We start from the raw sequence: 15,100 nt of genomic DNA, 5'->3' as shown, positions 1-15,100 counted from the left end.
GGGTGATGAGGGTGGAGGGAGATGAGGGTTGAGGTGATGAGGGTTGAGGTGATGAGGGTTGAGGGTGATGAGGGTGGAGGGAGATGAGGGACAGGTTGGGACTTGCCGCGGGTGTGACTGACACAAATTGCCGGCTGCGTGTTCCGATCGCTCCCGGGAGGGGAGTGAGTGTGTCCGGGGACACGGAGTGAGTGTGTCCGGGGACACGGAGTGGGTGTGCGGGCTACCCCTGGCCTTGCCGGGGCTGGGGGCTGGGGGCTGGGGGTCGGGGGTTCGGGGCTTGGGTACAGGGGTCAGGCTCTGGCACAGGCAACGTTCCGGGGCTGCTCTCCGGCTTCCAGCTGAATACAGACAGAGTGCGTGAGCTTAACTCTGAGCCAAGAGCAACCAATAGGCAGCACTCAGCCTGAGAGAGAGAGAGAGAGAGGGTGAGTCAGTCAGTGTGTGCACTCACTGCTGCTGCTCTGTACACCTCAACATGCCTGGCCTTTACCACCTCATCATCTCCGTGACCCTCGGCGTTTTGGGAGTGTTGGGCATTATCCTGCTGTGTTCCAACACCCGGAATGTGAAGCAGCCCTCTTCCTACAAGGTGAGTGTGTCCACTGCTCTCCCTCTCTGCTCCTGCTCACTGACAGACTGCCTGAGGATCGCAGCCTGACAGTTACAGTCGGGAGCATCAAGGGATGAATAGCAAACAGCTCACCTGATACCTGTCGATCCCCGTGTTTCTAGAGCCCAGTGTATTTGCAAAGCTTCTTGTCCAGTAGCCACCATTGTGTTGCCCTAGAAATGATAGTTTGATTTAAATTTGGTAAATGTATTTTGATATTTCTGATTTTTAGAATGCCCCTTCGGGACAGTTTGCATTCATCTTGTTTGATTTAGTTATTTCAGCATTGTAGAAAAATTGATGTGTTTTCAACAGTTAGTATTTCCAGTGCCCAGTGTATTTATTGTGCCCAGCATTGACCAGATCTACAATTTACCAAGTCCAGTGTTTACTCAGTCTGGTGTTTGTCTGATATTTACCAACTCTACCAGGTCTGCTGTTCACCATATCCCAGTGTTGGCAGTATCAGGTATTTGAACCTGGTATTTACTGAGTCTGTTGGTTGTGTCTGTATAGTTACCTGTGTACCCCTGGAGCACAGTAGGGGTATATGAGGGGGTGGGGGTGGGGAGGCAGCTCTGCTTCTTAGAAAGATCCTGCTATAATTCTGGTCATCCTGAAATTGAGAAATGGGAGCAGGTTATACCCCACCCAGACATAAAACCTCGTCCTACCAAACAGAGTGTGACTGACAGTTATTTAACACAGTGAGTATGTTGCAGTAATCTGCTCATTACTGTTCTTGTTAAAGAATAAATGGCTTCAAACCAATTGGGGATTCATTTTGAAACATCCCTTACTGCACAGAATCCTCTCTGCTGCTTTGAGACATTTCTCTTGATCTCTTTCCTCCCAGAATCAGTTGTGAAAGGTCTTGCTCACTTTCCCAGTGAATCCCAGTCTCTGTTTCCACTCATTGTCCCTTGCTGCCTGGGATCCCCTGTTTGTGTTCTTTCTCAGGCTATTACAGCTGGCACAGGCTAGGAACAGTAGCTATCCAAGTCACTGTCAGTATGGTGACAGGAGACTGTAAACACAGTGAATCTACATTGTCGACCACAGAGGGGCTACATCCTTAATTGTCAGGGACGCTACAGCACCCGGTCAGCAAATCAAATAAGTTTGTGTTTTCTTCTTTGTATTTGGGGAGTCAGAGAATGCAGAAGTGTGGTAAGTGCCAAAAAAGATGACATGAGTGGAAAGTATTTTACACAATGAGTTCTCGTGCTGTGGAGAATGTGTCAGAGGCATGTAATTTGCAACTTACAAAAGACAATAAGGGAAGTCATTGAAAAAAACAATTCCAAGAGGGTTAAGAAAGGGCAGGCCAAAGGCATAAACTGGATCAGAGGCACCTTGGACAGTAACCGCTGTTTCCCAGTCAATCTCATTGTCAGAGGCAAAGGATCTCAAATGGCAATTTGATTGACATCCATAAGCAGCAACAGCAAATATACACACTCACTGGGGTACAGTCCCCCACACACTGACTCCCACTGGGGTACAGTCCCACACACACTGACTCTCACTGGGATACAGGTCCACACACTGACTCTCACTGGGGTACAGTCCCTCACACACTGACTCTCACTGGGGTACAATCCCCCACACACTGACTCCCACTGGGGTACAGTCCCACACACACTGACTCCCTGCTAATGAAGGATCTCAGTAACATTTGATGGATTTGAGAATTTGCATCTTCTCTTACAGGGGTATGGTTCCCACACACACTGACTCTCACTGGGGTACAGTCCCACACACACTGACTCTCACTGGGGTACAGTCCCACACACACTGACTGTCACTGGGTACAGTCCCACACACACTGACTCTCACTGGGATACAGTCCCACGCACACTGATTCTCACTGGAGTTCAATCCTATACACACTGACTCTCACTGGAGTACAGTCCCCCACACACTGACTCTCACTGGGATACAGTCCCCCACACACTGACTCTCACTGGGGTACAGTCCCCCACACACTGACTCTCACTGGGATACAGTCCCCCACACACTGACTCTCACTGGGGTACAGTCCCACACACACTGACTCTCACTGGGATACAGTCCCCCACACACTGACTCTCACTGGGGTACAGTCCCCCACACACTGACTCTCACTGGGGTACAGTCCCACACACACTGACTCTCACTAGGATACAATCCCACACACACTGACTCTCACTGGGGTACAGTCCCCCACACACTGACTCTCACTGGGATACAGTCCCCCACACACTGACTCCCACTGGGGTACAGTCCCACACACACTGACTCTCACTGGGGTACAGGTCCACACACTGACTCTCACTGGGGTACAGTCCTATACACACTGACTCTCACTGGGGTACAATCCCCCACACACTGACTCCCACTGGGGTACAGTCCCACACACACTGACTCTCACTGGGGTACAGTCCCACACACACTGACTCCCACTGGGGTACAGTCCCCCACACACTGACTCCCACTGGGGTACAGTCCCACACACACTGACTCTCACTGGGGTACAGGTCCACACACTGACTCTCACTGGGGTACAGTCCTATACACACTGACTCTCACTGGGGTACAATCCCCCACACACTGACTCCCACTGGGGTACAGTCCCCCACACACTGACTCCCTGCTAATGAAGGATCTCAGTAACATTTGATGGATTTGAGAATTTGCATCTTCTCTTACAGGGGTATGGCTCCCACACACACTGACTCTTACTGGGGTACAGTCCCACACACACTGACTGTCACTGGGGTACAGTCCCACACACACTGACTCTCACTGGGATACAGTCCCACGCACACTGATTCTCACTGGGGTTCAATCCTATACACACTGACTCTCACTGGAGTACAGTCCCCCACACACTGACTCTCACTGGGATACAGTCCCCCACACACTGACTCTCACTGGGGTACAGTCCCACACACACTGACTCTCACTGGGGTACAGGTCCACACACTGACTCTCACTGGGGTACAGTCCTATACACACTGACTCTCACTGGGGTACAATCCCCCACACACTGACTCCCACTGGGATACAGTCCCACACACACTGACTCCCACTGGGGTACAGTCCCCCACACACTGACTCCCTGCTAATGAAGGATCTCAGTAACTTTGATGGATTTGAGAATTTGCATCTTCTTCTGGGTAAAGAAAGTCCGAGACAGATTTGATTGAGGTGTCCACATCATGATTGGATTGAACAGACGGATCGGCAGATACTTTTTCCATTGGTCACTGGATCAGGAAGCAGGGGATGTTGACGTAAGGTATTGGGCAGAAGAGCTGAGGAGATGAAGTGTGTAGTTCAGATCTGGAATGCACTGTATATTTGAGGCACATTCAGTCATGGCTTTCAAAAGGGTTTTGGATTAAAATCCAAAGAGAATCTAATTGTCAGGGTACAGGAAAGCGCAAAGGGACAGTGCCAAGAACCAGCACTAATACAGGCAACAGTACACCCTCCTTTGTGTAACTGTTCTAATAATCTAAGATTATAATCAAATAGCTCTGAGCTGCTTGGTCTCAGCCTGACTTCTGTTTTTAACAGGAAACAGAGTCCAGTGCAAAACTTCTTAGACAGCAAAAGAATTCTTGTCAGTCACAACCACTTGCCTAACTGAGATTAATTCTATGCCATGTCGGGGAAATGGTTTATTGCTAACATGTGAATAGCACTCTGATCTCTTGGGCCTGCAACTTGGCCAGTAATTCAGAGGAATTTGAAAATAATTCGTGCAGCACCTTGTCCATCCTCCCGAAATCGAGAAGTCCTTTGTGGCCAATGAAGTGCAGTCATGTCAAATGTCACATTAGCAATCACCACAGGCACACCATGCTCCCACAAACATGGCTGTGATTATGGCCAGATAATTTGTTTGAGTGACATCGATGGCTTTGTCATAATGGCAGCGCTGATATCAGCAATTTCTCACACCGAAATTCAGTTCAACATTTAGAATTTGACTTGGAGATTTTAAAAACTATAAAAGTAACTGTGAGCTCATTAAGCTGGCTAATTATAGTACAGGTGGCATGGTGGCTTAGTGGTTAGCACTGTTGTCTCACATCACCAGGGATCCAGGTTCGATTCCAACCTCAGGCAGTGTGGAGTTTGCACATTCTCCCCGTGTCTGGGTGGGTTTCCTCCGGGTGCTCCAGTTTCCTCCCACACTCCAAAGGTGTGCAGGTCAGGGTGAATTGGCCATGTTAACTTGCCCATAGAGCTAGGTGCATTAGTCAGGGGTAAATATAGGGTAGTGGAGTGGGTTGCTCTACAGAGGGTCGGTGTGGACTTGCTGGGCCGACATCAACGCAAACTGCCCGGAAGTATTGTTTTAATCAGTTGGGGTAAGTGTTTGTGTTGGTGTCAGCTATCTAGGACAGCAAACCATGGAGTTGAGCAATAACCACTTCCTCAAGAAGCTTTCTCCAGCCCAACTCACAAACATCATCTCACCGTCAGCCTTTCTGAGCTAACCAGCTGCTGAAGCCCTCATTGCTGTTGCCTGACATTTCTATACTAACTCACTCCTGCCTGGTCTCCCACAGTCAACTCTCATCAAAGTTCCATTGTCTTTTCACTGTTTTGTGACAGAGTTCCATTCCCCTATTGGTTTGCTCTGTGGTTGGGGTCCAGTGCTAAAGTAGTGCTGCTGGAGATAAGGAAGCTCCTGCATCTACATTTACAGCACAAGGTGGACATGTTCTCCACACCAGCTCACAGCCCCTGCTGCCTGATAACACATTGTCCAGAATTCCATGCACTGAGTCGATAATTTTATTCTCTGCTGTGATAATGATGCTTGTTTCTCCTGGTTGTTTGTAACACAAGGAACACAGTTAGCACGCACTTCTAGTACTGAGGGAGTGATATCTGGTCACCGGTTTGACTCACGTACCCTGCAGAATGCTTTGTAATTCGTAAATGTTTTTGTTGAATTCTTTGAAGAATCTCAAAGTTGAAACGCTCTTGGTATTAACAACTCATTGAGAATGAGCAAGTTGTTAACAACAGTGAGATGTCTGCACTGTTCAAAGTACTGGTCTAGCGACATAGTCTGGTATCTTTTTGGTCTGTATATACTCTTTGCTAAATCTGCTTGCTCTGTTCTGATTAATGCCACCTTACACTGTACAGCTGTTGTCATTTGGTACACATTCAGTAGTTACATCAAAAGCATCCATCTGAACCAATGAATTCTAGGTGGCAAATTGCTAATTTCCTTTGTATTCTGAAGAGAGACCAATAATTTAGTCACTTTCAATTGTGATCTGTACACCCATCATTTTAAATCTATACCCCTTTTCTTGTTGTTCCTTTTAAACATGGGAATAGTCTCTCCCAACCTACACTGTCCAGCCTGCTCATCGCTTTGACCTCTGAACCTACTCTCCAACAGTCCCAATTTCTTCAATCCATCTTCATCACTGAAGTTCCTCACTCTCTCCAATGTGTTTATGTCCCTCCTATAGTGTCCAGGAACCTCCAGCTGATACCTACAAGTATCTGGTCCCTCATTTGGGCGGCATGGTGGCACAGTGGTTAGCACTGCTGCCTCACAGCGCCAGAGACCCGGGTTCAATTCCCGCCTCAGGCGACTGACTGTGTGGAGTTTGCATATTCTCCCCGTGTCTGCGTGGGTTTCCTCCGGGTGCTCCGGTTTCCTCCCACAGTCCAAAGATGTGCAGGTCAGGTGAATTGGCCATGCTAAATTGCCCGTAGTGGTAGGTAAGGGGTAGATGTAGATGTAGATGTAGGGGTATGGGTGGGTTGTGCTTTGGCGGGGCGGTGTGGACTTGTTGGGCCGAAGGGCCTGTTTCCACACTGTAAGTAATCTAATCTCTGAATTTCCCTTCCTACACCTTTGTCTGACTTAGAATCATAGAGTTCCCAAGAGAGGAAGCAGGCCATTCAGCCCATCAAGTCCACACCAACCTTCCAAAGAGTGACCCACCCTATCTCTGTATTTCCCTTGGCTAATCCAAGTGACTCCTCAAGGTCTATTAAATTGTCCCTGGACAATTTAAGATGGCCAGTCCACCAAACCTGCAGATCTTTGGGCTGTGGGAGGAAACCGGAGCACCCAGTGGAAACACTCGCAGACATGGGGAGAATGTGCAAACTCCACACAGGAACCTGGGTCCCTGGTGCTGTGAGGCAGCAGTGCTAACCACTGAGCCACCGTGCTGTCCTGCTGCATTTGAGATGCTTTTAAATACCCATTTCTTCGATCAAACTTTGGGTCATTTGCTTTAATATCTCCTTATGTGGCATAATCCATTGATTTAAAATGCTCCTGTGAGGCATCTGATGGTTTTATTATGTGGTGTTTTGTAAAATGTACTTAGCTGTTGTAACTTGGGTGTGACTCCTCAAGGTCTATGAAAGAGAGTAGTGTCTGTTCCACATTAGTGGACCTTCACTACCCATTGGAGCAGTGGAACTGCTGAGATGCATCTGTCCCACTGCCAGTTTTGTGCCTGTCCGCATGGGGGTTAATAGCAGGTTCGGGGATTAGTGTTTGGGATTGTCCTGAGGGTGTTTGGGTTTCAGGTGGCCATGGTAATGTACCCCAAATCCCCTGCCATTACACCCAAGGATTCATCAAAACCCAGCCGGTCCTTACCCTCCCCAACACAACCACCCTCGCCTTTAGATTCTCGCCACATACCCCACTGGGTAATGGGCCCTTGATGGCTTCAGCACCAAGAGATGGTCACCCAACTCTGCTGGAGTACAGAATGAATGTGAAAACAATGCCATTGTCAAAATTGGCAAGTTGCCACAAATGGAGAAAGAAAACTTGCAGTGAAAGTGAAGGAACGAAGTATTTATGTTTTTTGTCCACTGATCCATGTAAGTTAGTGCATAAACAAAGACAAAAGTGCTTTCAACAGAGTGAAAATGAATACCGTATATTCATGCGTATAAGTTGATCTTTTTAGACTATTTTTTAAGGCTAAATTTATAAGGTTGACTATGACATGAGTACTACTTTTGAGGGGCTGAACTTCATGCTATAGTCCAAACACCACATCATGACAGAAGCCGAATTTGCTCGAAATAAATAAAGAAACAAAAACAATAAATTATGGTAATTAACAGATAAAGAAAATAGAAGCAAAAAGGAATTAGTGAGCTTTATTTATACGTACAAAAATTAAAGTCGAAATATAGTACGGATTTAAATGACAATTACATGTTACATCTTAAATGAAATATGCCAGATATAAAATGATATCATTGTATGGATCCTCGTCATCTTCCCAGTCTGAAGTTAGCAGTAGCACATCATCTGCTGCATCTTCTCCATCTATGTCCCCCTGTAGATAATCGTCCTCTGTACTATTCACTGTATTCAAAGTTCCATTTTTCTTGAATGATTTGAAAACAGTGTCAACTTTTATTTCCTTCCATGAAAAAAAATGATCCATTCATAGATCAGTGACAGTGATGGAGCCCACGTACTGCTTCCTTTTGTGTATGTTTTTTTTCTCCATCCAGTCATTCCACTTCATTCTCATCATGTCCTTAAATGGCTGATTGATACCAACATCTATTGGTTTCAAACACTTGTAAGTCTGCTGGGAATTACAGCTACCTCAGTGTTATGTGATCGGATGTTGTCAACAGCATTCTTCACTAGATCTGATCTAATCTGGTCCCAGACGAGCAAACTCTTTTCCTTGTGTAGTCCACCAGGTCATAAATTCCAAACTTCCTTTATCCATTTTTGACATCCACCTTCATCTATCCAGCCTTATGGATACACATGGATAACAATTCTTTTTGGAAATTTCTCCTTCGGCAAAGTTTTTTTTCTTAAAAGCAGTCATTGGTTTTAACTTAGTGCCATCAGCCATACAAGAAAGAATGAAAATAAACCTACTTTTCTCATGGCCAGTGGTTCTCGCCAGTACTGTTTTGTTTCTCCTTTTTGGTTCACAGTTCGATGTCAAGAGTGATAGGCGTTTCACCATGTTTCCGATGATGATTTGTGATTACAAACTGCTCAAACTGTAATATCTTATATTTTAGTTCAGCTGCTTTTCACAGAGTTATAGAGTCATTACAGCATGGAGAATCACCTTTTGGCCCAATCTGGTCCATGCTGACCAAAATGGCCGCTCACGCTAACCCCGTTTCCCTGCACTTGGCCCACATCCTGCTCCACTTTTCCAATCTATTGTTATAGACCAGGCCGGACCCCCTCAAAACATTTCAAGAAAGTAGCCCAGACCCTAACTTTGCGAGTTGTCTTAAGCAGGTGTAGAGTGGATTTTTCAGGAGGGATGCAGTTGGTCAAACCCTGTAGTTTTAAACAAAGTCGAACACATTTACAAGATTACCAAATGAAACACAAACTAAAGAGAACAGAATACAGAAAACCTATCTGAAAACCCAACAGATCATCCCAACTTAGCGATGTAGTTCCAGATACTTGCAACAATCCCCCTTAACACCCCTTGGCACAAAAGGTAAAATCAAACACAGGGTGTTACAGGAGAGTGGTCAGAGAGAGGGAGGGTCTGCCTCGACCTGCTCCCATGGGTCCATCAGCTTCACAACTGCCTGACTGCTTTCAGTGAACAGCCAGACAGCCAAAAACCAAACCAAACCAGAGAAAGCTGAGCTGGGAGAACCAGACACTACCCTTTCATTGTACAAGTGTTTTGTTTTTAAAAGCTTTTTGCCTGAGGCAGTACCTGTTAGCTATCATCAAATTGGCCCTAAAACCCATCCAAGCCCAGACTTTGTGTTTTTATGACCTCCTGAAAAAAAAACCAAGGACAACATAACTTTGTTAAAGGAACAGCATCATCACACCATGTATTTGTCCAAGTGCCTTTTAAATGTAGTTAACGTATCCACTTCAAACACTTCCACTGGCAGCTCATTCTATATGCGTACCACCCTTTGTGTAAAAAGGTTACCCCTCCGCTTCCCTTTTATTCTTTCCCCTCTAACCTTAAACTGATGCCCTTCAGTCCTCGATTCCCCGATCCTGGGAAAAAGACTGACTGCATTCACCCTATCCAGGCCTCTCATGATCTTATACACTTCTATAAAATCCCCCTCAGTCTCCTACCCTCTAAAGAAAAAAGCCCTAGCTTGTCCAACCCCTTCCTATAACTCAGACTGTTGAGTCCAGGCAACGTCCTTGTAAATTTCTTCTGCACTCTTTCCAGTTTAATAACATCCTTCCTATAGCGAGGTGACCGAAACTGAACACAATACTCCAAGTGCAGCCTCACCACCGTCCTGTACAACTGCAACATAACTTCCCAACTTCTATACTCAATGTCCTGACTGATGAAGGCCAGTGTGTCAAAAGCTTTCTTCACTGCCCTGTCTACCTGGGACTCCACTTTCAGAGAACCGTGCAGCTGACCTCCAAGGTCCCTCTGTTCCACTACACTCCTTAAGGCCCTACCACTCACCATGAAACTCCTACCTTGATTTGACTTTCCAAAATGCAAGACCTCACACTTATCTCTATTAAACTCCATTCGCCATTTCTCAGCCCACTTCCCCAGCTGATCAAGGTCCTGCTGCAATTTCTGAGAACCTTCCTTTTGTGAAGTCTTACTTCTCTGCTGAAGTGTTAAGCCATGCCTTCTCATGAACCCTGTCCATCATCCAGCACTTGCCTTAAAATCCAAAATTCCATCCTTCTTTAATTGATTTCATGCATGGATTCAGACAGCCTCACAACTAACACAATTTCCATTCTGATGATTGTCAAGTACCCACTCAGCAACTAATTTTTCCCGATTGTGTCCACTTGCTAGGTTTCCCTCTGTTGGCACACTGTTGTTTTAGCATTGTCTGAAGGTGGTTCGTTATCTTTCTGCAGTCTCTTCCAAGTTTCTCTGAAACACAAAATTCTCTTGCTGTTACAGTTATTTGTCTTCTCTACAACTTCAATAAATTTCAGTTTAAACGCTGCTGTATATTTTTTGCTTCTTTTGAGGACATTTGTACACAAAATAATGAAGAAATTTCAAAACCTCAACTAGGTATTACACGAGGTTAGTTGTCTCCAGACTCTTTCACACCAAGTCGGTGTGAATTGTACATCAAATCACATAATAGCACAAAAATAATTTGTTTCTTCATTTAAACACTTATGGACAGGATAATACCTCAACTCACAAATGTTGATCTGTTATTAGTGAAGAACTAGGGTCAACCTTTACACAAGATATATGAAAAATTCCAGATATTTTGGTCAAAAATATGGGGTTGACTGTTACAAGAGGTTGACTTTTACTCGAGTATATCCGATAATTAGGAAAGGATTTTAGATTAAGTTATGTGTGTATTTCTCGATTATTGTATGTGGGAGCTTCAAATCACTAACACTGTTCCAGCTGAACTCACCTAGAGCAGGAAATGCTCTCTGTCTAACATCTCTCCAATTCATAGTCATTGAGCTTTAGTGCAAATTGGAAACCCTAAAGAGAGCACAAATTTCTCAGCACAGACCCTCCAACAGTGCAGCACTCCCTCAGCACTGACCCTCCAACAGTGCAGCACTCCCCCAGCACTGACCCTCCAACAGTGCAGCACTCCCTCAGCACTGACCCTCCGACTGTGCAGCACTCCCTCAGCACCGACCCTCCAACAGTGCAGCAATCCCTCAGCACAGACCCTCTGATAGTGCGGCACTCCCTCAGCACTGACTCTCCGACAGTGTGGCACTCCCCCAGCACTGACCCTCCGACAGTGCGGCACTCCCTCAGCACTGACTCTCCGACAGTGCTGCGCTCCCTCAGCACTGACCCTCCGACAGTGCGGCGCTCCCTCAGCACTGACCCTCCGACAATGGGCGCTCCCTCAGCACTGACCCACCGACAATGCGGCATTCCCTCAGCACTGACCCTCCGACAATGCGGCACTCCCTCAGCACTGACCCTCCAACAGTGCAGCACTCCCTCAGCACTGACCCTCCGACAATGCGGCACTCCCTCAGCACTGACCCTCCGACAATGCGGCACTCCCTCAGCACTGACTCTCCGACAGTGCGGCACTCCCTCAACACTGACCCTCCGACAATGCAGCACTCCCTCAGCACTGACTCTCCGACAGTGCGGCACTCTCTCAGCACTGACCCTCCGACAATGCGGCACTCCCTCAGCACTGACCCTCCGACAGTGCCCACTCCCTCAGCACTGACCCTCCGATAGTGCGGCACTCCCTCAGCACTGACCCTCCGACAGTGCGGCTCTCCCTCAGCACTGGCCCTCCGACAGTGCGGCTCTCCCTCAGCACTGACCCTCCGACAGTGCGGCACTCCCTCAGCACTGACCCTCCGACAGTGCGGCACTCCCTCAGCACTGACCCCTCGGTACAAGCAGTCCATGCTGACCATTATCCCAAACTAAACTAGTCCCACCTATCTGCGCTTGGCCCATATCCATCCAAACATGTCTCATTAATTTATTTATCCAAATGTCTTTCTAAAATACGGATAAACTGTTCCGGTGGAAGTTCATTCCACACATGAACCACTCTCTGTGTAAACAAAATGTCCCTCATGTCTTTTTAAAATATTTCGCCTTTCAACTTAAAAGTTTGCCCTTTAATCTTGTAATTCCTTAACTTAGGGAAAAGACACCTGCCATTAACTTATCTATACCCCTCATGCTTTTATAAACTTCTACAAAGTCACCCCTCAACCTCCCATGCTCCAGTGACAAATGTTCTAGCCTATCTAGCCGCTCCTTATAACGTCATTCCCAGCAACACCCTTGTAAATCTTCTCTGAACCCTCTCCAGTTTAATAATATCCTTCTTATAACAGAGAGACTTCTAGAGCATTGTACTCAGTACTCTAGAAGTGACCTTACCAACATCCAGTACAACCTCAACACAATGTCCTAACTCCTATACTCAAAGGTCTGAGCAATGAAGGGAAATATACTAAATGTCTTCAGAATAATTCTGTCCACATGTGATGCAAACTTCAAAGAATTATGTACCTGCATCCCTCGGTCTCTCTGTTGAACAACATTGTCCAAAGTCCTACTTTTAATTGTGTAAGTCTTCCCTATGTTTGTGTCACCAAAATGTAATACCTGGCATTTATCCAAATTAAACTCTACCTGCCATTCTTCAGCCCATTGACCCAATTGTTCAAGATCTCTTTGTAATCTTAATGTTGACTGTCCGTGATCCAACCAATTTTGGTGTCATCTGCAAACATACTAACCATGTCTTCTATATTCTCATCTAAATCATTTCTGGAAATGACAAACAAAAGAGGAACTAAAACTGATCCAGTGTGAGAAACAACCCTCCATCATCACTCGTGTCTCCTGCCATTAAGCCAATTTTGTATCCAATTGGCAAGTTCTCCCTGTATCCCATGTGATCTAACTCTACGAATTAGTCTACCATATAGATCCTTGTCAAAGGCCTTGCTGAAGTCCATAAAAACAATGTCTACCGCTCTGCCCTCATTAATCTTTGAGTTTCTGAGACACAATTTCCCTTGCACAAAACCTTGCTGACTATCCCTAATCATTCCTTGCCTCTCCACATGCATATGAATCCTACCTTTCAGAATCACCGCCATTAATATACCCATCATCGAAGTCAGACTCACCAGGGCTTCTTCTTATATCCCTTCTTAAACAAAGGCAGTATATTAGCCACCCTCCAGACATCCAGCACCTCACTCATATTTATAGATGATACAAATATTTCTACAAGGGGAGCCTGCAATGTCTTCCCTAACTTCCCACAATATCCTGGGATACACTCAATCAGGTACTGGAGATTTATCCACTTTTATTTTTTCTACCACCTCTAGTTGAGACTTTCTGCAATGTGAACTGTTTTCAAAACATTAGTGTTTCTTTCCTTGAGTTCTCGAGCCTTCATTTCTTTCTCCACAGTGAAAACTGACATAAAATATTCATTTAACATCTCTCCAATCTCAAGGTTCAACACAAAGACGACCTCTTTGATCTCTAAGGGGCCTAATCTCTTTTTAGTTGTTCTCTTGCTCTTATGGTACGTGTACAATCTCTTTGGATTATCTTTAACCTAGCAGGGTTTCCTCATATCCCCTCTTTGCCTTACTGGTCTCCCTCTTAAGAATGCCCCTACACTCTTTATACTGTTCAAGAGTCATAGACTTGTCCAGCATGGAAACAGATCCTTTAGTCCAACCAGTCCATAATCCCAAATTAAACTCATACCACTTGCCTGCGCTTGGGCCAAATCCCTCAAAACCGTTCTTATTCATGTACTTATCCAAATGTCTTTGAAATGTTATAACTGCACCCACATCCACCACTTCCTCTGTAAGTTCATTCCACACACAAAACACTCTCTGTGTAAAAAATTGTCTCTCATGTATTTTTAAAATCTTTGTCCCCTCACCTTAAAAAAAATTCCCCATAGTCTTGAAGTTCCCCACCACAGAAAAGCTATCTGCCATTCACCTTATCCATACCCCTCTATAAGGTCACCATGCAACCTCCTACACTCTGGTAAAACAGGTCCCAGTCTGTAACTTCATTTGAATCCAGTTTCCTATATCTAATGTATACTTCTTTTTTCATTCTCAACAAGAATCTCAATATCTTTATTCATCCATTATTCCCTAATCCTATCAGCCTTCCCTTGCGACTCTAACAGGAACATAATAACGCTGAGCTCTCTGTTGTTGTGTGGGAGTTGCCAACAGCTGGTATTCTCCTTAGGTAAACACCAGCTGATGCCTCCCTGCTTTTTATTGGAACCTGGGATCTCTGTGTCATAATTGGAAAAACTCCAGTTGGGCGGAGGGGGTGAAGTGGATGGGGAAGTGTTACTGAACTGGAAAGGGAGACGGCAAAAGAGAGGGTTGTGAGGTCAGCATTGGTGTACGGTGCTAAAGACTGAATCAGTGACTGAACAGGATGCAGGTTGTGAGGTGGACACAAGGAGCAGAGAGTAAAGACACGATCAAAGACACGGTGAGCGGAGGGTGAGCAGAGCCTGAGGCAGCGTTGAAAATAGGAACTGAAGGGAGGTTTGAATTGTCTGGTTGTTGGTTGGAGTTACACAGAGAGAGAGGGAGAGAGAGACGTGCTGGGCTGACTGATGGTCATGGGCTGGCTAGCCAGAAGAAGATGGAATCCTCAGATTTGATGGCGAGACGTGGAGAAACGCTGTGGGACTGACAGGGACAGCTGGAGAAGGCAGCATTGCAGCAAAGCTGTAGTGAATCCTAAAGGAAGAGGGCCCAGAGGCTGGGGCAACAAAGTAGGCCCAGGACTCAGGGAAGACTCTTTCCCTCACCCTCCTTTCTCCCACCCTCTCCCTGCCCCTCCTGCAGACACCACGCCCCCCCCCACCCCCACCTTTGCTCCCCTCCCCCATCCCCACCAGCCAATCTCTGATTCTCTCCCAATCCTCTCCCGAACCCTCCCCCTCTGCTTCCTAGGTCCCAATCTCCCTACCAGTCCTGATCTG

The 15,100-nt window shown here is 46.1% G+C and overlaps 1 protein-coding gene across 1 annotated transcript in view; it reads left to right on the top strand.

Moving 5' to 3' along the window:
• Positions 1–313: 313 nt before the first annotated feature.
• Positions 314–15,100, top strand: part of LOC140469601 (ectonucleoside triphosphate diphosphohydrolase 2-like) — a 59,342-nt gene continuing 44,555 nt past the window's right edge. The window contains exon 1 of the mRNA XM_072566275.1: positions 314–592. Coding sequence (XP_072422376.1) covers positions 479–592 — 114 coding nt within the window. The 5' untranslated portion in view covers positions 314–478. The remainder of the gene's footprint in view (positions 593–15,100) is intronic.

The sequence above is a fragment of the Chiloscyllium punctatum genome, chromosome 49, assembly GCF_047496795.1.
Source record: "Chiloscyllium punctatum isolate Juve2018m chromosome 49, sChiPun1.3, whole genome shotgun sequence".
Classification (NCBI taxonomy): Eukaryota; Metazoa; Chordata; class Chondrichthyes; order Orectolobiformes; family Hemiscylliidae; genus Chiloscyllium; species Chiloscyllium punctatum.
The sequence above is the reverse complement of the archived record's forward strand: the minus strand, read 5'-3'. Positions and strand labels throughout refer to the sequence as shown.